Source organism: Sciurus vulgaris (genome assembly GCF_902686455.1).
Source record: "Sciurus vulgaris genome assembly, chromosome: 11".
In the NCBI taxonomy this organism is placed as follows: Eukaryota; Metazoa; Chordata; class Mammalia; order Rodentia; family Sciuridae; genus Sciurus; species Sciurus vulgaris.
Window position 1 is genome coordinate 98,999,568 of NC_136472.1, and position 23,019 is coordinate 99,022,586.

A 23,019-nucleotide genomic window follows, 5' to 3' on the forward strand; every position below is an offset into this window, starting at 1 on the left:
ACAAATACCAGAACACACAATATGCAGTAATATAAGTAGTTCTAAAATTATTAAAGCAATTGAATTCAAATTTAAAAGTTCTCAAAAAAGAAATCTCCAGGCTTAGATGATTTTACTAGAGAATTCTACCAAAGCTTTAAAGAATGATTCTACATAATCCATTTCAAATAATAAAAGGAAAAACTTCCCAATTTGTTTTAAAAAAATCAGAATTGCCTTAAAAAAAAAAAAAAAAAAAAGGAAAAAAAACAAAATCATTTAGTGGAGGGAACTAAAGAAATTAACATCCATTTTTAATAGAAATAGGCCACAGGAGACAAGATAAACTTACATAAATTAATTATATTTCTATATTTCTATAATAGTAATGAACAAAGACTTTGAAATAAAAAGACTACAATACCATTCATAATAGGTCAAAATAAAAATGAAAAACATGTAAAAAGAATATGCATGACTTATATATTGAAGACCTACATAAGACCGATGGAAAAAAAAAAATCAAAGATCTAAGAAAATGGGGAGGGCTAGCAGTGTGGCTAAGTGCTGAATGCTTGTGTAGTATGTGCAAGGCCCTGGTTTTAACCCTTAGCACTTCAAAAAATAATGAAACTTTTAAAATATAGATATATATTGAAACACTGAAAATAGCAGAGATGTCAATTCACAGTTTAACCAAAATCTCAGCAAAATGTTTTTTGTAGATCTAGAGAATAGTCTAAATTTTACATGGAAAAGCAAAGGCACTAGATTAGCTAAAGCATTTTGTAAAAAGATGACTCAGTTCATCTAATTTCAAGACATTAAACAGCAATAGTAATTTAGACTGTGGCACAGGCAGAAGATTAAGACACATCAATGGAACAGAATGGAAAACCCAGAAATAGACCCATGAAATATGTCCAATTGATTTTTGACAAAAGTGCAAAAGCAATTTAATGGATGAAAGACAGTTTTTCAATAAATGGTACTGGAACACATGGACAACCACAGGCAAAGAAATCAACCAAGACTCCTGAGTCTCACATCTTTTACAGAAATTAATCTGAAATACATCAATGACTTGGGGCTGCAATTGTGGCTCAGTGGTAGAGTGCTTACCTAGCATGCCTGAGGCATGGGGTTCAATTCTCATAAAGACACTGTGTTCATGTACAACTAAAAATTTTTAAAAAACATTAAAAAAAAATACACCAATGACAAATGTAAAACTTTAAAAATCTTCTAAAAAAAAAAATAAGAGAAAATTCTCAGGAGAGAGCTAAGCAAAGAATTTTTCAGCCTGACATTAAAAGCACAATCCATGAAAGGAAAAATAAACTGGACTTAAAGCAAAGTAGCAGGATACAAACTCAACATACAAAAATAAACACTTTTCTATATACCAATAACGAACCCAGTGGAAAAATAAATCAGGAAAACAATTCCATTCACAAAAACCTTGAATAAACAAAACTAGGAATAAATCTAACCAAGGAGGTGAAAGACCTTTATAATGAAAACTATAGAAATCACTGAAGAAAGAAATTGAAGCAGACATTAGAAGATGGAAAGACTTCCTTTGTTGTATAGGCAGAAATAATAATGTCAAAATGACTATACTACCAAAAGTGATCTACAAATTCAATGAAGTCTTTATTAAAATTACAATGAAATTCTGCATAGAACTAGAAAAAATCCTAAAATTCACATGGAAAGATAATAGTAATAATAATAGTAATAATAATAATAGTCTAAGCAATTCTAAGCAATAATAAGGCTGGAGGCATCATTATACCCAACATCAAACTATATTATAGAACTACAGTAACAAAAACACAATGATGTTGGCATTAAAACAGAATGAAAACCAATGCAACAAAAGACGCAGAGACAAACCCACAGAGACCTAGTCATCTAATACTTGACAAAAGTGCTAAAACCCTAAGTTGGAGAAAAGATAGTCTTTTAGGTACTGGGAAAACTGGATATCCATATGTAGAAGAATGAAACCAGACCCCAATCTATCTCCCTGCACAAAAGTCAGCTCAAAGTGAATCACAGACCTAGAAATTAGACCAAAACTCTGCAAATGCTACAAAACATACTCCATTATAGAGGTGCAGGCACTGACATCATCAAGCTCAAGAAATAAAACCAAGAATCAGTTAGTGGGATGACATCAAATTAAAAAGGTTCTGCACAACATAGGAAACAAAAAAAAGACTACAAAATGGGAGAAAAATCTTTGCTAGCTACTCCGCTGACAAGAGGGCTAATATTCAGAATACATAAAGACTTTTCAAAACTTATCAAAAAACCAAATAACCCAATCAATAAATGAGCAAATGAACTAGAGTCATTTCTCAAAAGTGCAAATATCAACAAATAAATGAAAAAAAAAATGTTCAACTTCCTTAGGAATCAGGGAAATGCAAATCAAAACCACACTGAGGTTTCATCTCATGACATTTAAAGTGACAAACATCAAGAATATAAATAATAGCTGAGTGGTGGCACATGCCCATAATATCAACGACTCAAGAGGCTGAGGCAGGAGGATCACAAGTTTGAGGCCAGGCTCAGCAATTCAGTGAGACCTCAGCAAGTTAATGAGACCCTATCTTGGTAAAGTCTGCCTGGGTCCAATTCCCAGTACAAACAAAACAAACAACAATACAAATAATACTAAATGCTAAAGATGATATGGGGAGAAAGGAATAATTATACATTGTTGGTAGGACTGCAAAGTAGTATGACCACATTGGAAAACAATATGGAGAGTCCTTAAAAGATTAGGAATGGAACCACTAGATGATCCAGCTGTTCTACTCCTGTGAAGAGCTAAAATCAGCATACTATAGTGATACCTGCATTTCAATATTTATGGTTGCACAGTTCACAATTATCAAATTATGGAGCCAATGTAGGTGTCTGTCAACAAATGAATAAAGAAATGTGGTATATAGACACAATGAAGTTCTACTCTGCCATAAGAATAAAATAAAGCATTTGCTGGCAAATGCATGGAACTGGAAAACAGCATGTTAAGTGAAATAAGCTACACTTAAAGTCAAGAGTCAACTGTTTTCTCTCGAATGTAAAAACTAGGGAGAAATAAGGAATAAAAAGAAAGGGGGATCTTAGGAAAACAGAAGGATGCACAAGAAAGAAGAGGAAAGAGGGGAGGGGAGAAAAGAAGAGTTGGAAAGGGAGCAATTGGAGTGAAATCAACCAAATTATGTTAAGTGCATGTATGAAGATATCACAATGAATTCCACTTATATGTATAATTATAATGCAACAATTAAAATAACAAAGAGAAGAAAGACCAGCAGAAGAGAAAAGGGATGAGGATACAGGAGGATAGGGAAAGTGGAAGTACTAGGTAGGGATTGAAATGGAATTATATCATATTCATTTATGAATGTTAAAATGAACCCCACTATTATGTATAATCATAGTGTACTAATAAAAACAAAATTTTAAAAATTAAAAACATATTTTGCAAAAAGTCTTATTAAGAGGATGAAAAGAAATGGGAAAAAATATTTACCACCTATTCAACAAAGGACTCCTATCTGGAATATACAGATATTCTGTATTCTATACACTCCTATCTAGAATATGAGAACACTCTCAAAACTCAATATTAAAAAATTAAGCTTGTCTTTTAGCCTCTTTATCACTTTCTTTTCACACTAATTTCCTTAGATATTGTAGTTCACTGATTCCTACTTTGACTACATTTTTCTACTTTATGTGTCATCCACCAAGTTTTTAACATGCTATATTTTTCACATTTGGAAATTTGATAACTGATCAACCCAGGACAATTCCTTTTTTCTTTAAATACAGAAATTTTATATTGAAAGTATGATAATTTATAAAGTAAAGCTGGGTACAATAATGTACACCTGCAATCCTATCAACTCAGGAAGCTAAGGCAGGAGAATTCTAAGTTCAAACCCAGTCATGGCAACTTAGTGAGACCCTGTCTCAAAATAAAATATAAACAAGCTGGGAATGTGGTTGTTTGTAGAGAACCCAGGGTTCAAACTCCAGTACCACCAAAAATGATCATGGAACCCTTTTCTAAAAAAAAGTGAAATGCATTTTTATACACCACAACTGCTTCCACTACAAACAGAGGAGGTGTCCTAATTACCTAGAACAATTATAAAGTAACTTTTTGGTTTGGGTCATAGAAATAGTGAATTCTAGTCCCAACTTTATATGACAGAATTTACAACTAGAAATTTCCTTGGATTGAAACCCTTTATCTCCAATTGTATGGAGAATGAAGTCTAGGCAATCAAGTAGCCAATTACTGGGTATGTTTGTCATCAAATCTAAGTGGGAGTTTTAATTCCCACTCTACTCAGTCTTCCAATTTATGCCCTGCTCTCAACATGCACGACAAGTTAACAGACAGATCAGAGGTGACTAGGAATAGGTAGGTGTCCTCTGGGTAACACCAGCTTTAATACATTCCTATGAAATCACAATCTCTCATCATTTGGGGCCTCTGATTATTTTCCTTAATTTTCAGACAAGCCCAGGTATGCTTCTGAAATATGGTTTTGTATTTAATCCAGCATTTAAATGTTTTACATGAGAATGCTTTCTCAACACATTTAATCTACCATATTGCTAGAAATATAAACCAAAATTGGGTAAGTCTAACTTGGCAAGGGCCTAAATTCCTTATAGATGAATGAGCATATCATATCATGCAGAAAAAAGAAAAATATATTCTTAAAAATTATTAGAAAGTCGTTACTTACACTCTTGGTAAGTGATTTCAATTAGTGCAAAAACTGACTCATTATGAGAAAAATTAAGCTTTAATCGAAGTTGAAAATGCAGTTAACTTCTACCACGGGGATATGCAAGAGAAACAAATTATCAGATTACATGTGAGTACAATGCTGCCTGAAAATTTGGAGATGAAGTCTTTGAGATCTCCAGATTTAATAACTTACAACTCAAAGAAGTGGTAAATTTCTGAGAAGCCAGGTGCCTGGCACATGCCTATAATCCCAGCAGCTTGGGAGGCTGAGGCAGGAGGATCTCAAATTAAAACAAATAACCTTGCACAAAATACAATGCAAAATCTTAGCAGACTTGAAACCCAAAAGAACAAAAAAGATAAAATATGCCTCCTGACATTCCAAGTTATTCCTTTCGCTACCTCCAGAGTTTGAAAATTATTAACAGCAATAACACTGAGGGTTTGGCATACAGAAGCACTCCAAAAATAACTGGTTAAATAAAAATAAAAATTAAAATGCCAAAAATAAACCAAAAGGTTGATGGATGAGATTTTCAATTATAACGTTTCACAATTCCTATCTGGTGGAAAAGTATAGAGAAAAAAAAAAAATCATAAAGCACATACTAAGTCACTAACAAGATGAGAACCCAAAAAATTATATATAATCATTTCTAAATATTTTACATTCTATGGGTACACACAGCAACAATATTATTTATGTGATCTCAATAAGCTTTAAGACAGAGATATAGTGAAGAAAAGAACAAAGATTCAAGTCAAAGGGACTTTGGTTAAAATTCCACCGTCTCCATTTTCAGCCATGGGACTTTTACAAAAGTTATCATTTCAACCTTCTCCAGTCTGTTTCCTCATTTCTAAAATAACAATAATTTCATAGGATAACCATGAAGATTACATGGGAATACATGCATTAAACGCTTAACACAGCTCTTAGCTTAATGTGCTCCTTTTCAGATAAATGGATTAAAAATCACCTACACTACATTCTGCTATCCAAACTATGTCCTACCATTCCTAATGGTGTATCATAAACCTTGAGCAGAGAAAGAATCCATGGAACTGAAAATTGATGTTGTCTTCTTAGAGAAGAGTGATAAAAAAAGAAAACCCATATCTCCACATTACCAGCATCTTTATGATAAAGACTGTCAATGAACCAAGCAAACATACCCAGTCACTAACACCAACTCAACTCTTAATTTAGTCTTCAGATAAACTCCAAATAGTAAAAAATGTTAATATCACAGAACCTGGGAATTTAGGAAAATAAGAATGCATTTTTAACTAGTAATGTCATGGGAGGCAAGTAGTTTATGAATATGAATAGAACCAAAAAAAAAAAACCAAAACCACACAGATTTTGGAGAATATTGGCATATGATACCACTTTCCAAGGCTATTATGGTTAAAGCAAAAATAAAATGAGTTTAAATTACAACACTGAGACTTGGAAAATAATTTCCAGGATATTGTTAAACATCTGATTGTCAAGGGAGAAAGGACTTCAAAATTGTGCTTCACCTTTAAAATGAGAATTCTCATTTATGTATCAAACCTAAGGGTAAATTCCAGTAAAATAATTTTATCACAAAATTTTAGATTAAGAACCTTCTCTAAATCAGGTTTATCACATAAATAATTTTACCTCTAGGAGTATATGGAAATGTGGAGGAGGGCATTTTGAAACCCATGACAGAGTGAAGAGGAAAGATGCTAATGGCAATTAGTAGTTTGACCCAAAATGCTAAATGAATAAGTCACAAACCATAACTATGACATCTCATCTAGCCCACTTCTCTGCCTCCACGATAAAGTAAACTAAATATTCTCCATTCCTTTCTTTCTTAAAGAAAGTCAGTCAGAATATTACCTTTAATTTCAACTCAAGGGTTCAAAAAGACCCAAATGTGTAATCTGTACCCTACTGGTGGGTAATTTAGCTACTACCACTGTTATCAGATGCTATCTTCTTGTCACTTTATTTCATTATCATAATCAAATACAACTCTCTTCAAAGGTCTATGTTATTTTATCTGCCAACACATTTTTAATCTTGCTCCAACACCAAACTTTCAGCTACCAAATGTGTGAAAAATTCTTCATTCCAGTAAAGTACGTCAAAATCAAACCTTCTAACCATCCCTAGAACTTTGTATCTATAGATAGAGTATGAAAAAGATCCATAACCTGAGAATATAAGCATAATTTTGTGTAGTAGTAATAGTACATGTGAATCTTAATGGGGACAAGGTTCACAGTTTTGCTAAAATTCTCAAATCTCTCTGACCTTAAAATGTCAAAAGCAGCTGGACATAGTGACATACTTGTGATATCAGCTACCTGCTAAGCTGAGGCAGGAAGATGACAAGTTTAAAACTAGCCTGGGCAACTTAGTGAGAACTGGTCTCAAAATAAAATAAGAGATGGAGAGATGGAAATGTTAGAGTGCTTGCCTAGCATATGCAAAGCCTTGGTTCAGTCCAAAGAACTGAAAAACGAAAACAAACAAAACAAAACAACTGCTCATTTAAAACTATGCTGAAAATCTCTTAACTATTCCTATGCTCAAAAATCTGGTTTTTTCCCAGTATCTAAAACATGGTTTAAACTCCTTCAACATGTTACCTAAGCCCTTCACAATGGAATCATTATCCCAAATATCTAGAACTTTAAATACATTCTGGCAACTTTATCTATCTTATGAGTCTAATGACCAGATTATTTCCTTTAAACATTTACTTTCCTTCCTCAAGGCTCTAATCCTAATTTCTCTCTTCCGAAACATTTTTCACGTCCTCAACCAATAAAATCCTGATCAGTCTTCAAGTTCCAGTTCAAATGCCACATCTATAAAGATTTCTCAATCTACTCAGCTGAAATTAACCTTATTAGTATCTTTACTTTCCCAGTATTTTGTACTTTTACTCTCATTACATATCAGGTTCTGCCGAGGTTTACAGTTATAGTACTGTAATGTCTTCCTTGACCTACTATGATATACTAAAGGGCAAGAGCTGTGTCTGATGTCTCACAGTGATAACCAGAAAGAGACATGTTACTTTATGTAAGATAGGTTTTTAATATAGATATCTATAAAATTAAATACAATGTGGGGAAACTTGAATCTTTATTGAAGATGAAAACTTTGTGAAACTAAGTATCTGGAAAAGATATGGCAATTTCATCCTCTGAATTTTACAAAATAACCAGTCTAGTCCAATTACATGTAAATTCAAATGCACAAATTCCTTCATACAAAATAGAAAGTCAATTCATTTATACAAATCCTGTATGATAGTCTTAAAGCAAACCAGTGTAGGCTTCTGAAAACTGTAAAGCATTACACAATACAGATTAAAAGTAATTATGACTATTATAGTTCACTATATTTGACTACAGTATATATTTTAGCTATGAGACTATTTCTATTCTTTAGCAGAGTTCGACTAAAGTGTCTGCAAATCAAAATTCATTGAAACAACTGATAACCACCTTAAGATGATTTAAATACCATCAGATGACTAGGTCAAATTCTAAAATATGAATGAAAAATATACACAGGGAATTAAGCCTATAAAGTTTTACATTTTAAGGATTTTATTACAGAAAGTCAAGTACATTAAACAACTATGAATTTTAAAATTATGAAATATAGATTATTTAGTTTGTGTTGCTTAAAATTTCACATTATTTTATTCCTAACAAGTTTTTCAAAGATTCAGGGAATAAGAGTTGATCGAGTAAGGGAAGAAACTTTTTACTTCATAATAATTTAGATCATTGGGGAAAAAAACAATCATTTTCCTAGCTGAGAATACTTGTTTATTTGTACAGCTTCAATCTACAGAATATTGTTCTAGGCACATGGCAATGATAAACTTCTGGGACAATTTAAAATAAGTACCTGCTTTTATTTTGTATAGTTTCTGAACTTCCTATAGAAAACATATGCTAAACCAGGTGCACTGGCACATGCCTGTGCCTGTAATCCCAGCAACTCAAAAGGCTGATTCCAAGTTCAAGGCAAGTCTGGGCAACTTACTGAGACCCTGTCTCAAAATAAAATAAAAAGGGCTGTATCTCCATAGTAGAGTGCCCCTGGGATCAACCCCAAGTAACAAAATAAGATTGCTAATAAAAACCATGTTCATGGGCTACTTAATTTCTGGTTTTGTACTTAATAAAATAGGTATTATTTTGTACTTAATAAAATAGGAATAGGTATTAGAAATGTTCTGTTTACCCATTTTTATTATACAAAGGCTCTTCTCATATCAATTTATACAAAAACAAACAATTTGCATCTTTTTGGTTTATAGATACAAAACTGCTTTTTAGTTGGAATACTCCAAAAAGCAGCACACAAAATGTGGTAATACAAAAAGCCCTTATAATGTAAAATAAGCAACTAACAATTTTAACCAGGCTAAGTTGCATAAAAACTAGTTTATGTTCTTTGCGTATCCCTTTGTATATTTTATTTAATCTTTCTTTAAAAATTTATTTAAATGATAGGATATAGCCCAAAGAATTTCAGAATCAATGTATTTAACTGGGCATAATATGACATCTAAATGTAAGAGAGAACTTTGGTTGCAAACACTATAACTTTAAAAAGTTAATGGCCTATTTTGTTAAGGAATCTAATAATTTACATATGCAAAAGCATTACCACTACTAAGTAGAGTATGATTGATAGACTGGTAATCAGTAAATTTAAACCCTAGATCCTAAATCTGCCACTAAGAAATTGTGTAAATTTTGCCAAATATTTTCTTAACTTCTTTTAATCTTAGATTCCTCATTTGTAAACAATGGAAATAGGAGAACTGGCTTTATGTTCTATTCTAGAAATTATGATTTGATTATGAGAAAAGGTTTTTACCCTCCCCAAATATAAACTTTCTATATGTTAATGCTGGTTTAAAGTAAACACTGAAAATTCAAATACAAAAGAACAGATGCCATATAAACAAATATACTTCCTTAAAAAAAAAAAAAAAAAAAAAAAAAAACCTGAAGGACAGGCAAACGAGGACTAGAAATAGTTAATAAAGCATAATCACAACAGGAAACCACCTGGCTAATAAAACCTTAGTTTCTGCCTTTAAAATGTAAATTAATGCTTCCTCACTTGAAAATTTTTAACTAGTAATATCCTGAAGGAATGTTAGGAACATGATATAAAATGAAATTAACACGTAATTCCTTATTTATTCTGAAATTAAATACACTTCACTCTGGAAAGTCAAAATCAAATTATTTTTATAAATAAGTAATTCTGTAACTTATTTAGCTATTCAAAGCATCTTAAACTGGAAGTATACAACTATACAATGGCTGAAGGTTGCATGGAAGCTTACATTTGTTCTTTTGTTCTATTTAAGATCATTTAGTAAAAAAGAAAAACAATCATAAAAGTATCATGTAACTATCTTCAAACTGATTAAAGAAAGAAGTGAGGAGGCCCTAGAATTTAAGACTGCTCAGTGAACAAACTCCTTATATTGTGGAGTTCTCTATTCAGAATGATAAAGCCTTTAATACTCAAGCAACCTGTGAGTACATAAACTCTTTGATCACAGACTTATAATTCACTTAACAAAAGAATCAACAAGTTTTAATACAATTATACTGAAGTTCTTAACAATATGAAAAATGGGGTATTCATTTGCCAAGATCACAATATAATTTTGTCAATCTCCAAACTGATTGTGATAGACCAAACCAATTTGATTTTTTAAAGGTGAAACCTTACTCCTGAAAATTATGAAGCACAAAGTATCAATTAAGATCTTCAAATAGGCCATCAAATTTGTTTTTTAAAAAAATTTCTTACTGTAATGAAGTCATTCCCTTTAACCATTCTTCCTTGGTAAAAAATCCCATGCTTTCAGCCTCCAATTTCCACGCTAAAACTAACATAATAATCTGGAAAGAACAGAACATAAAGGATACGGGAAAAGTCAGCATAGAGATAATCATGTCTATATTTATCATGGAGAGCATTTTTATAAAAACTATTTCCATCCTTCAACCATTAAAGAGTACAACCTCTGGAATTATTAACTATAAAGAAATTGAGATGGGCCAATTTATTAAAATTAAAAAGTTCTAATAAATTTATGAAGGTAGAATCTCACTTGATCACAAATAACATTTATAACAATATATGTGCCCAACTTAAACTGATTAATAACACTCTAAATGCAAATTTACAATATTAAACAAAGATAAAATCTTCATTTAAGTACAAAGTCTCAATTTTTAGAAATTTATGAATATGTTATACTCAACTTATATTGCATTCTACTTAGAAATAAAACATACATTTTCAGGTTCAACACCAATGTCTTCACAAAATTTTTCCATTCCTTCTGGCCCTACAACTTCATCAGGACCTTCAAAGACAAAAATAATTTATAAATTTGATTATGATTTAATATCAACATAAAACAAGTCATTATGCTTAAGGCATCCATGAATACAACATAACATTTTACAAATAACTGGCATAGCTTCAATAAAGTATAAATATTTGCTAGAGGATTTATAATTTAAAACTTTTAAAAGAAATATTTGAATAACATTTCAATATGAAATTAAGGAAATTTTTAAAACAAGCAATAAAGAAACACTTCATTAGTATCAATCATTCATTTATTTAAAAAGTTTACTAAGAGAGCCTACTCTGAATAAAATTTTTGGAAATGCAGAAAATTGATTTTTTTTTTTTTTTTTTTTTTTGTCGTACTGGGGATTGAATCCTGGGCATTGCATATTCTAGCCAAGTGTTATACCACTGAGCTACATCCCCAGCCCACAATGCAGGAATTTAAAGAAGCCCAAGAAGGTTGGAGCTAGAATGTGTTAGAAAAAAGGCCGTTTGCTTTTCTCCTACTGGGAACTGAATTCCAGGGTGACCAAGCTACATTCCCAGTCACTTCAAATTTTTAATTTTAAGACAGGGTCTTACGAAGTTGCTTAGGGCCTTACAAAGTTGCTGAGGCTGGCCTTGAACTTGCATTCCTGTCTCAGCCTCCGGAGTTGCTGGGACTACAGGCATGCACCACTGTGCCTAGCTCAATGCATAGTTTAATACAGTAATCGGAGGAAGAATACTCATTTACTTACTACAAAGAGATCATTACCTCTTTGAAATAAACTTAAATATAACTTAATTCTTGAAAAATTATATTGTAAAAATGACTTCTGTAAACACTATATTGCAATTTAAGAAATATTTTCCATATCATATTAGTTCTAAATCACAAGGCATCAGTTATGTCACCTTAACATAGAAACAAGTTTAATCTCTCAATTCGCTTGTGTCTATCATGTGAACAAATATTAGTTATTTAGCTTATTCTTTATTTTATTCCCTATCACTAAATTTAAGTTAATACATCAATTCTCATGTTTTGTTTTTATTTTTGTTTGTTTTTTAAATCAGACTCCCAACACACAGCAACTGCATCAGCTAGGTTTCTTTTGTGACTGGAAAACTAAACTAAATCTTGATATAATGTTAAATTAGTCAAGAGAAGCCACCATTTTCCTTTCTTAAGAACTAAAACTACTCCAGTTTTATATAAGTCATAGATTAGATCAAAATTACTCAGGTGGATTTTATGACACCAGTGTTAAATTACAAGTAGAATACAAAGTCAACATCCTACAGTTTTTCTTAATAAAAGAATTTAGCCATCCAGTATCTAGAAAATACATTCTTGCTGCTTGAGATGAGATCCAGGATGTCAAGATGACTTTACTATTTGATCAGAAACCAAAACCCATTTTAAATTTTATGTAAAACAATCAAGTCATTAAGTTTAAATAAGTAGTAAAAGTTCAATGAAGTATTAAAAGATGAAGAGGGTGCTAATCAAGAGACTTTTACTTCCTAGTATTAATAGTTAGAGAATGATTTTAATTAAATGTATTAATTCAGAATTCAACATAGGAAAGAGCTAGGAGTGCAATTCAGTAGTATAATGTGTGCTTAGTAGTAGGTGCAAGGCCCTGAGTTTAATCTCCAGCACCAAAATAAATTAGAAAAAAAAGAAAAGAATACATATACAATAAAGCCACTAAAACGACATAACTGAGGCTGGGTTTGACAGTACATGACTATAATCCCAGCCATTAGGGAGGCTGAGGCAGGAGGATCACAAGTTTGAAATCAGCCTGGGCAAATTAGTGAGAACTTGTCTCAAAATAAAATAAAAATGACTGAGGACATAGCTCAGCAGCGGAGTACCTGCCTCACATATGCAAGGCCCTGGGTTCAATCCCCAGTACCCACCCCCCCCCACCAAAAAAAAAAAATCAAACCAAAAACAAAACCATAACTGATATGCATCCTATATATGGCTGAAAGAAAACAAAAATTACATTAAAAACTTAATGGAAGAAAACAAAGTGCTTTTTAAAGCCATGAAAGGAAAATATTCAATTTTTTTTCTGATGCAACAAGTACACTTGCCCTCAAAGTTGCCATCAACGCTCAGAAAAGAAAGCTGAAGAGTTTTGTCAAGAAATATCAGTTACTGTCATAAAATATAGGCCTCTAGAAACAAGGGGGTTAATGATTAAAACCAAGTTAAAAAATTTGTTTTATATGTATATATAATATGCATATATACACTACACACACACACACACACCTCTCACTTTTATAGAGCTAAAATCTATAAATGTTAAATGACTTTCCAAAAGAAATGCAAACAGTAATAGATTTAAGTCTAAAGCAAGGTCTATACCAATGTTCTTTCCTTGTGTGCATAATTTTAATTATACTTTTTGAAACATACCCTTCCAATGACAATATTTCCTGGGTTAAATTTCTAAAGCTGAATTTACTCTTTCACGCAATTTGGTTTGCACTCAATTTAAAAAGCCTGGAAATGATTAGTTCACTGTACTAGTACACTCTATCAGCTGGCTACTAAATTAGGATTATGCACTTCTAACATTTTTAAATGTTTAGTCAATGGACCTTTATTTTGTCTATACAAACCCAGTGCCTCACATATGATAGGCAAGCGCTCTATATCACTGAGTTACAACCCCAACCCCTAGTAAAACTTTTTAAAATTCCTTTCACTTTGTATATTTTTGTTTACCACAGACCCAGTATATAACCAGCCTTATCTATCTTGAGTTCTGTACTAATGGATTTCAACCAATTGCTGATCAAAAATATTCAAAAAAACTCCATCTGTACTGAATGTACACACTTTCTCATCCTTTTTCAATTATTTTTACATAGCATTACCTTGTATTAAACATTGTAACTAAAGATGGTTTAAAGTCTACTGGAGGATGTGTGTGGGTTGATTATAAACAAGTAATACTTCATTTTATAAGAACTTGAGCATATTTGGATTTTGTTATCTGTGGTGAAGATGAGGTTATCCTAGAACCAATACCCCATGGATAAAAAAGGACAAATGTATTACTCAATTTGAATATTACTGAAGCCAGGCACAGTGATACACATCTACAATGCCAATGACTTGGGAGGCTGACGCAGGATTGAAAGGTCGGCCTTCATAACTTAGGGAGACCCTGTTTCATATACAAAAGCTGGGGATGTGGCTCAGTATCAAAGTGCCCCTCAGTTCAATCCCCAACACTGCAATAAATAAATAAGTATCACTCAAGAGTTACAGGTTTTGTGTAAGGGCAAAACCATCAAGTTTATCACATATGACCTGTAATACTCCAGTAACACATTTGTGATATTTTTAAAACTAGAAGAAAAACAAAACTAACTCTGATGTTTTGTTAAATAATAAAGAAAATGTTTCCAGGTATATATGCAGTGTTTAATACCATACCCATAATAGATTTCTCAAGACAAAATAATATGCTCAGTGACACAGCACTTTCATCATGAGCTACATAAGATTAGCTAATCTGGGGACATTAAAAAGCTACAACCAATAAATCTGAAGCTGTAATATTATACTGTTTTAACCATAATAACAAAAATGTGTTGAGTTCTGACCATATACCAGGTACTGTGCTAAGTACTTTATAAGTTAGTATACTAAGTAGGCACAACCTTGTCTCCATTTTAATGAGGGACAGCCCCATTTCAACACAAAACAGTTACTGTTTATTTGGCAATGGGCTCTTCCCCATCAAGCAGTTTTCTGCCCAAAATCTCCACAGAGAGCCCTTCCCTAATCACTGTATCTGAAAGTCCATCCATACCTTCCTCACTCTATTTATGAATCTCCCTATATTTATTATCTGTGTAATATTCAAAAATCTATAATATCCTGCCTACGTATTGTTTACTGTCTTCCTCCCTAGAAGCCAAGTCCCCTGAGGGCAGGAATCATGTCTGACTTCTTCACTGTTACATCCCCAGTACTTAATTAGCACAGTGCCTGATTCACCAAAAAGTGCTTGATAAATATTGATTGAATGACAGAAAATAAATTAACCAGGTGTACTTATATTTTTTATAAAAGTGAAAACTAGTTGCCATGTACACAGTCATGTACATACTTAAATAAAAACATAGGAACAATAATTAAAACCATGGTTCCCAGTGTCACAATGACTGTGGTTTGAATCCTTGCTCTTGTTACTACCTTGACCAAATTACTTAATCTGTTTTCTCAATCATAAAATGAATACTACACCATCTACTTCATAGAATGGTCATATGGAAAAATATATACTTAGCACAATACCTAGAATAATGAGAGCAATTATTATGTTGGCAATTAAAAAATGCTAATACAGGAAATACATGTTTAATTAGAACTTTATGATACCCAGGAAAGTTCTAAAAAGAAGTAAAATCAAGCAAACATTAAATTTAAAAATGAGCTAATTATTTTTATGGTATTTAGTAACCTTTATAAGTGAAGTAAGAAGGATGACCCTTTGATTCTATATCCTGCATACCAATAAAACTGGCATTTTGAATAATGGGTCAACAACTTAAATGGAGGTCAGTTAAGAAAATGAATTCCCTTCATTTAAATTGGGTTAGTGGTTGTCTTGGGATGCCAGTAATAGCTTTTTTCCTGGTCTAGAATGATTCTGTTCTGCTACTAAACAATTTTAAATTATACTTTTGGGATCACTCCACTGATCCCAACAGTTATGTTGCTGCCCCCTTTTCAAAATAGTCTCGCTTTTCATACAGTTAGCCTAAACTTTACTTGAAGTTCAAAGCACATTTTAGAACTTAACATGAATTAGCACTAAATAAACTACATACACACTTTTAAATAAGATTTTGAGAATGACAAGAGGGAAAACAAAAACAGGAAAGCAAGTAAGAAAAAGAAGGAAAAGGAAAAACAAAAGTAAGCTTTTAGAGTTAGTTACTCCAAAGAAGCAAAACTATTTAAGTGGAAAAACATTGTCAAGTACGCTTACAAAATGTTAGTAATAAATGGTAAACAATTAATCTTTTTCATTTATTTGCTTAACTCTTCAGCTTCATCTATGGCTGGCTTTAACTTTTACCTGTATCCCAGGCCTAGAGGTTTTCAGTTACTGCTAATAGTATTTAGCTGAGGTTAGTTAGCTTCTCCAAGAAAGCTACCCTGACACTTCCAAGGCTGGGTTATACACTGCTCCTATGAATTCTCTCAGAGTGTCTTCCTAACGTAATATCTATCACCATGTGATAATACTACCTATTTACTTTCTTACTTATTTTCTATCTCCAATAGTAGTAAATGGCCAAATAATCATTAAAGGGTAAATGTTTGTGCAATGATGGTTCAAATCTTTTCCTGTCTCCCCTGAAGTCTCAGAAAATGTTACCAATTCACAAAAATTTCCAAAAAAAAAAAAAAATTAACAGAAAAAGAAAATTTTATTATGTAGTTTTTGTTTTCCATAATGCTACCGCAGCCAATGGATGTAAATAAGTAAATCCATCTCTGTTTACACATTAACAGTAAATGAGTTTCTCCTCTTCTGATGTATAATGAATACATATTTGAAGAAATAACAGCCTGAAGTGGCACCAAATTCTTAACTAACCCACAATCCTTAGTCTTGATCCTGATCCCAGTACATAGCACTAAAACATGGCAGGCCTGAAATAAATAATTTGTTAAATAAATAAACCAAAAGGAAATAAAACTTTTTAAAGCATAAGACTGATATCTTCTTACATTAGTTTCATTACCTGCATACTCATAAAACCAAGCCAGGCACTTCTTGCTTGAAAAATGTTCCTCTCCACTTATTAGTCTAGCAGGGGGTTGGGATCTGCAATAGCTTAGAAAACACACAAATGCCTAAGATTTTTATCAAGTCTCAATGCTTAGTGAAAAACTAAGTGCAATAAGAACTACTTCAATTCAAACAAAGCTTTTTGTTTTATTTTTTAAGTTGGCATTAAAGGAAAAAAAATGGAGTTAAGTATCTGCAATTTGAAACAGTAATCTACATATTAGATTTCTAACAAAACCCAAATGCTACTTTACTATCAAATTCCAAAAATACCAACTAAAATTACTTCCCCAGATTTCAAGACTATACAGAAGTTCAAACTGAGTGTCAACGTAGAACTGAGAAAGTAAAATCTTTTTTGTAATTCCACTACTGATTTCCTGGGAAACTATATATATTACATATATTTTAAAACAAAATCTTACAAAGTATATTTTATTGCAAAATAAAATAATATATTAAGAGTTTTAATGAATCACCTATCAAACTTAGATTTTTAAAGATGTTCTAGGACCTGAGGCTATATTAAAGTCCACAGGTTAAAAAACAAAACCACAAATCCCCTACAAATTAATAATTAAAAACAGTCCAAATATTTGGGCCAAAAGCTATTTAATCAGATTTTTTTCCCATAAAATCATTAAAAGCTGGGAAGTTCAAAAATATCCTCTAGGATTTAACAAACTTCAGAGAGCTTTTTCTCAAGGAATTCAAATAATTACACTACCACAATGACATGGAAACATTGGAACTTCTGCAATTGAGTAATGTAATGTAAACTAGGGATACCACATTTAAAAATTTTAATTGACAGAACAAAGTATCACCTGATTTCTAATTCTGCCTGCCCAGCTATTTTAATGTTTAAATACTTTTGATACAGTATACATTTAAGATGGCCACAAGTTACAGTAATAAAAACTAATTTGCCTATGCTTCATAAAAATATGCTAGTAACCACTTCAAATTCTAATGTTAGTTACCAAGTGGTATAAGAAAACCCTATCACATTAACAGCCAAAAGAAAAGAAAAGAAAAAAAATATATATATATTCCTTAAGTTCCTTTGCCAAAGCATAGTAAGGAAGGAAAAAAGTGAATTATAAAAAGGAAGATGTAGACTATACAAGTCACCTCTCTTACATTTTAAGCAGAGTTCTAATATTTTTTTCTCCTTACAACTTTAGGTACTGTCTTATTTCTGAAGTTGTCAACATCTGAAGTTGTCACATTAAGCATCAATTATTAAGACAAAGATACCATAAGGAGATTGGGGGGGGGGGTGACAAAACCACTTCTCACACCTGAACTGCAATGATCTTTTGCAGTTTCTGTGATGCCTAAATGATAAAGTTACAAAGGCGTCAAAGAGCTTTAACTATAGTTTCACTTTGTCCTTTTTCTCAAAATACGGAGTATATACATACTGAGAAACGAATGCTGAATGCTCTAGAAAACAAAAAGCATGTAGGGCCTTCCCAACTCTGCACACAGGGAATTAGCGCAGGTGCAGATACTAGACTTCCAAAAAATGGGTCTTCTGCAAATAAAAAAGGCCTCCAGCTGGGATGGTTCAGGTTCGGACACTCCAAATACTAAAAATTTGGAGGCCAATTACAGAAGTTTTTTCTTTTTTTCCATTTCCAAGGCAGTTCTCTAGATTCCTTATGCTCTCTCTCCTTTCTTCAGGCTCTACAAAGAAATTCTAGGTTTGACCTTTTGGGTTTGGAAAAAAGACAAGGGAGGAATTAAAGGAGTAGAAGGTCGAATGAAAGAGCGCAATTTATATATGCATGTGTTTCCCCACCCACACTCCAGGGCACACAGACTAATGTGGGGCGACTCTTCTGGTTCCTCCTTAAACACCAGAGCACACGCACGCTTACGAACACGAGGTCGGGTCGGGCGCGGAGCCTGGGTGTTCTACACCTACCGCCTAATTTGATTAGAGGGGTCTCACCTCTCTCCAGCTTGAGGCCGGGAGATTCGGCCCAACTCCTCCTCCTCCAGCTGTCCTGCAAAGGAGGAAGGAGGAAAGACTGAAAGGTGGGGGGAGGTGGTACCTGGAGATTTTACACTTTTTGAGGCCTCCGTCTTCCGCCACTGCCGCTGCCACCCCAGAGGATTTTCTCTTCTTCTTCACTGGCATCTTCCGCCCTCCCCGGCAGGGTGGGCTGGGGGGCCGGGGAAGGGGGTCGCTGTCCGCTGGAGGCCCCTCAGCGCTGGCACCCAGTTCCCAGAGACAGCAGCAAGCGGAGGGACACAGTTGCCAGCCCGCGCCGGCGCGGCCCAGCCGCTGCCCGCTCGCAGTTCTCCTAGTCTTTCTCTGCTTAGGACACAGTTAGCTCTTCGCCGGTGAACACTGCGGCTCCGTCTCACCAGGAGGAGATAACGCGGACAGCGCGGCACCTACACTAGTCACGGATAGCAAGAAGCTCAGTCTGACCCGGATGCGAATTGCCCGGGACCGGAAGTGACGCAAGTGCAGAGCCCGGCGACGGGATGGGCGTGGCTTCTGTTGGCTTGCCTTACACTAAGCCGAGAGGTACCTTTCTGGCCTGGGCGGGTGGAGCAATCTAGTCAAATTTCGGTGTTCTGTCCAGGGTATCCTGACTGTTCTAGTGAAGATGACACCTTGCCCCAACGCTGGTAGTCACCACCAACAAATGTTTCATGAAACCACTAATATTCTGCAGTTGGCGTTCAAAATAACCTGGCAGACTAATCTGAGCTGTAAATGGTAACCTCACCGTTAAGTGTAACCACCTCTTAAATGTATTGTCACCCAGTGTCCTGCATGTTCTCTTTATGGGCCTGAGATCAGCTTCCTCCTCCCCCATTCCCACTTCATCTTTGACCCCGACCTCTGCTTATTACTTTCTCCTGTATTAAAACAGCTCTGTCATTTCCATTTCTATTAGTACACCTCTCAGGTGAGTGTCAGTAGCTACCCACTGACAGTAGAGACTTATTCGTAGAGAGAAATTTGGGGGATAGTTCTAAGGGGCCTCTTTCTAAACCTTACTACCCCAAACAAATCTCCAGTGGAAATATTTATGATTAAAATTGTAAATATTGTTATGTAGAGATTATCTAGTCAACTGTCATTAGTGAACATTTTTGTAAAATCACCTCTAAATTAGCCAACTACAATAGTAGAGCAATAAAAATGTCTATATTCAGTAACAACCGATGCCATCCATTGGAATCCTAATCTGGCCAATCAGAATATCATATCATAGTTCTATTAATTGATTCAGGATGGAGGCTTAAGTCAGGGTAATAAGTGCTAATGACAAGAAATTGAGCTGTTTCTTTCCTATGAACTTGAACCTGAGAAGCTGTCGGGAATGAAACCAAAATTCAGAAGAGACCAGAATCAAGCAGAAGAGAGAAAAACCAAGGTATGATTCTGTGACATCAGTCCCAAGTCCATGATATCCCCTGGAATTGTCAGTTATGTGAGTCAGTAAATTTCACCAATTTGCAGATGTAGTAACCAAAATAATGAAAGCCTGTACTCACTCCTTCAACTTATTTGAAATGTGTAAGACCAAAAATCAAATCTCTATCAGATCGAGTCTCTCACTATAACTACTTTCTTCAGAAAGTAGAGGACAGGAGCATCAGCAAAATCTAGAGTACAAATGACCCAGATTGTGCAACAAATTGTTAGGAAGAGAGGAAAGAAAAGGAATTTAGAAGAGCTTTCTAAAAAAAAAGGTTGTTTTTTTTTTTTTTTTTGTTTTTTTTTTTTTTTTTTTTAACAGAGCTAGGGTTTGAACCCAGGGCCTTGTACATGGTAGGCGAGTACTAAACTACTGAGCTATAATCCCAGTCTAGATCATTTTCAGTATGGTTCTTATTTGAATTGTGATTCAAACAATTTAAACAATACTATGACAATTATGGGAAATTTAGACACTTTAAAATGGGCAGATATTTGATAAAATTTAGAACATGTGAAACTTATCTGTAGCATATAGTGACTCTTGGGACTTGAAATGCTGTGGAGTTGTCGGGGAGCAGACTGACTGCAAAGGATTGCAAGGGAACTTTTTGAATAATAGACCCATTCTACATATTGACTTAATTGGTGGAAAATATATTTCTCAAAGTTCATTGATCTATACACTTAAAAATAGATGCCCTTGTGGGAACTGTGGTGCATGTCTGTAATCCCAATGGGAGGCTAAGGCAGGAGGATCAAAAATTCAAAGTCAGCCTCAGCAACTTAGTGAGGCCTTAAGTAATTTAGCAAGACCCTGTCTCAAAATTTAAAAAGGGCTGGGGATGTGGTTCAGTGATTAAGCACCTTTGATTCAAACCCAGTTACCAAAAACAAAACAAACAACAAAAACAACAAATATCCATATACATATGTATACATACTCTTAATTGTCTGAATATTATTTCTCAATAAATTTTATATCAAATGAACGAATTCAAACAGCACAAAATAAAACAGATGGTAATGACAAAACACTATTAGAAAAAAACAAGATAATTTCTTTAAGAAATTATCTGCAAAAGCTAAAGAGCCTGTTTACCCAATGAGGACAAAGGAAATGGAATAAAACCTAAAAGATGAAGATAAATAATCTAAGAGGACCTGAGGATAAAGTTCAAGGAATCTCATTCTGGAGAATAGAATCATGGCCTAATCAAAGGATAAGGAACTTCATAATGCCTTTGGAGCAGAATATCAGCATTGTTGTAGACCAGGATTGCTATACACCTTTAATTTTCTGAACTGAAATTTTTACTGTTGTTAACATGTATTTTTCCATAATTATATACTGAGTAAGAGTGGGGAGCAGAGCATATTCTCTTAAGTGCATAGGTCATTGAATCATTTGGAATCACTTCTAGACCTGAGGAAGAAGATCCAGCCCTACATGGAGGTTCTGGTCATTGAGCTAGATGCAGTAATTCAATATGAGACTACTTGTAGAATTCTCTGGGGGAAAAGATGTTGGATTTATGTGGTATTCATTCAGTAGATCTATGATTCAAATAACATTTGGGCGGGGGGTTACCAGGGGTTGAACTTAGGGGCACTCGACCACTGAGCCACATCCCCAGCCCTATTTTGTATTTTATTTAGAGACAGAGTCTCACTGAGTTCTTAGCGCCTCACTTTTGCTGAGGCTGGCTTTGAACTCAAAATCCTGCTGCCTCAGCCTCCTGAGCTGCTGGGATTATACTCGTGTGACACCACACCTGGTTCAAATAATATTTAATGACCACTTAAACCAGAAACTGCTGGAGTTAAGAATATATGGCTGATAAGACTTCTGCATTCCCAGAGTTGATAGTCTGGAAGGGAAAATATGTCCAATCAATCTAAGAGAATTTTATGAATAAAGAATAGGATCAGTTGGTTATGGTAGCACATGCCTGTAATCCTGGCAACTCAGGAGACTGATGCAAGAGGATTCAAAGTTTGGAGTTAGTCTCAGCAACTTCATGAGACCCTGTCTCAAAAACAAACTCAGGATGGTGATGTAGTTTAGTGGTAAACTGCCCCTGGGTTCAATCCCCAATACCAAGGGGGAAAAAAAAAAAGAATAGGATGTTTTTCAGTGATATCTTGGGGATGGCAATTTCCAGGATCATATAGATCATTCATACCCATATACCTCTTCATTGCCTTCTCTGCAGTACCTACAACCACAATCATACCTCCATTACTAGGGATTGAACTCAGGGGCACTCAACCAGTGAGCCATATTCCAAGCCTATTTTGTGTTTTATTTAGAGACAGGGTCACATTGAGTCACTTAGCGCTTTGCTTTTGCTAAGGCTGACTTGGAACTCTTGATCCTTCTGCCTCAACCTTCCAAGCTGCTGGGATTACAAGCCTGTGTCCCCACACCTGCCTCAAACCTCCATTTTTAAATGTTTGCTCTATATCATACCAATTACTATCAAGAAAGGGGAGCTTACTGATACCTCTATGCCTGTGAGGAATGTAGAAATGCCTAGTTATGTGGTCTTATTTTTTTCTGATGCTTGCCAACACA

The 23,019-nt window shown here is 34.1% G+C and overlaps 1 protein-coding gene across 5 annotated transcripts in view; it reads right to left on the reverse strand.

The window, feature by feature from the left end:
- Nucleotides 1-19,452, reverse strand: part of DCUN1D5 (defective in cullin neddylation 1 domain containing 5) — a 32,276-nt gene extending 12,824 nt beyond the window's left edge. The window contains exons 1-4 of one of the 5 annotated variants that reach the window (XM_079102015.1): nucleotides 19,057-19,452; nucleotides 16,947-17,038; nucleotides 11,108-11,178; nucleotides 10,617-10,708 (exon numbers count right to left, since the gene is read on the reverse strand). In XM_079102015.1, the coding sequence (XP_078958141.1) occupies nucleotides 10,617-10,708; nucleotides 11,108-11,178; nucleotides 16,947-17,038; nucleotides 19,057-19,142 (341 nt within the window). In that variant the 5' untranslated portion in view covers nucleotides 19,143-19,452. Of the gene's footprint in view, nucleotides 1-10,616; nucleotides 10,709-11,107; nucleotides 11,179-16,946; nucleotides 17,039-19,056 lie in introns of those variants that run through there. The other 4 variants (XM_079102016.1, XM_079102018.1, XM_079102019.1 and 1 more) reach the window with 4 other exon arrangements.
- Nucleotides 19,453-23,019: the final 3,567 nt, after the last annotated feature.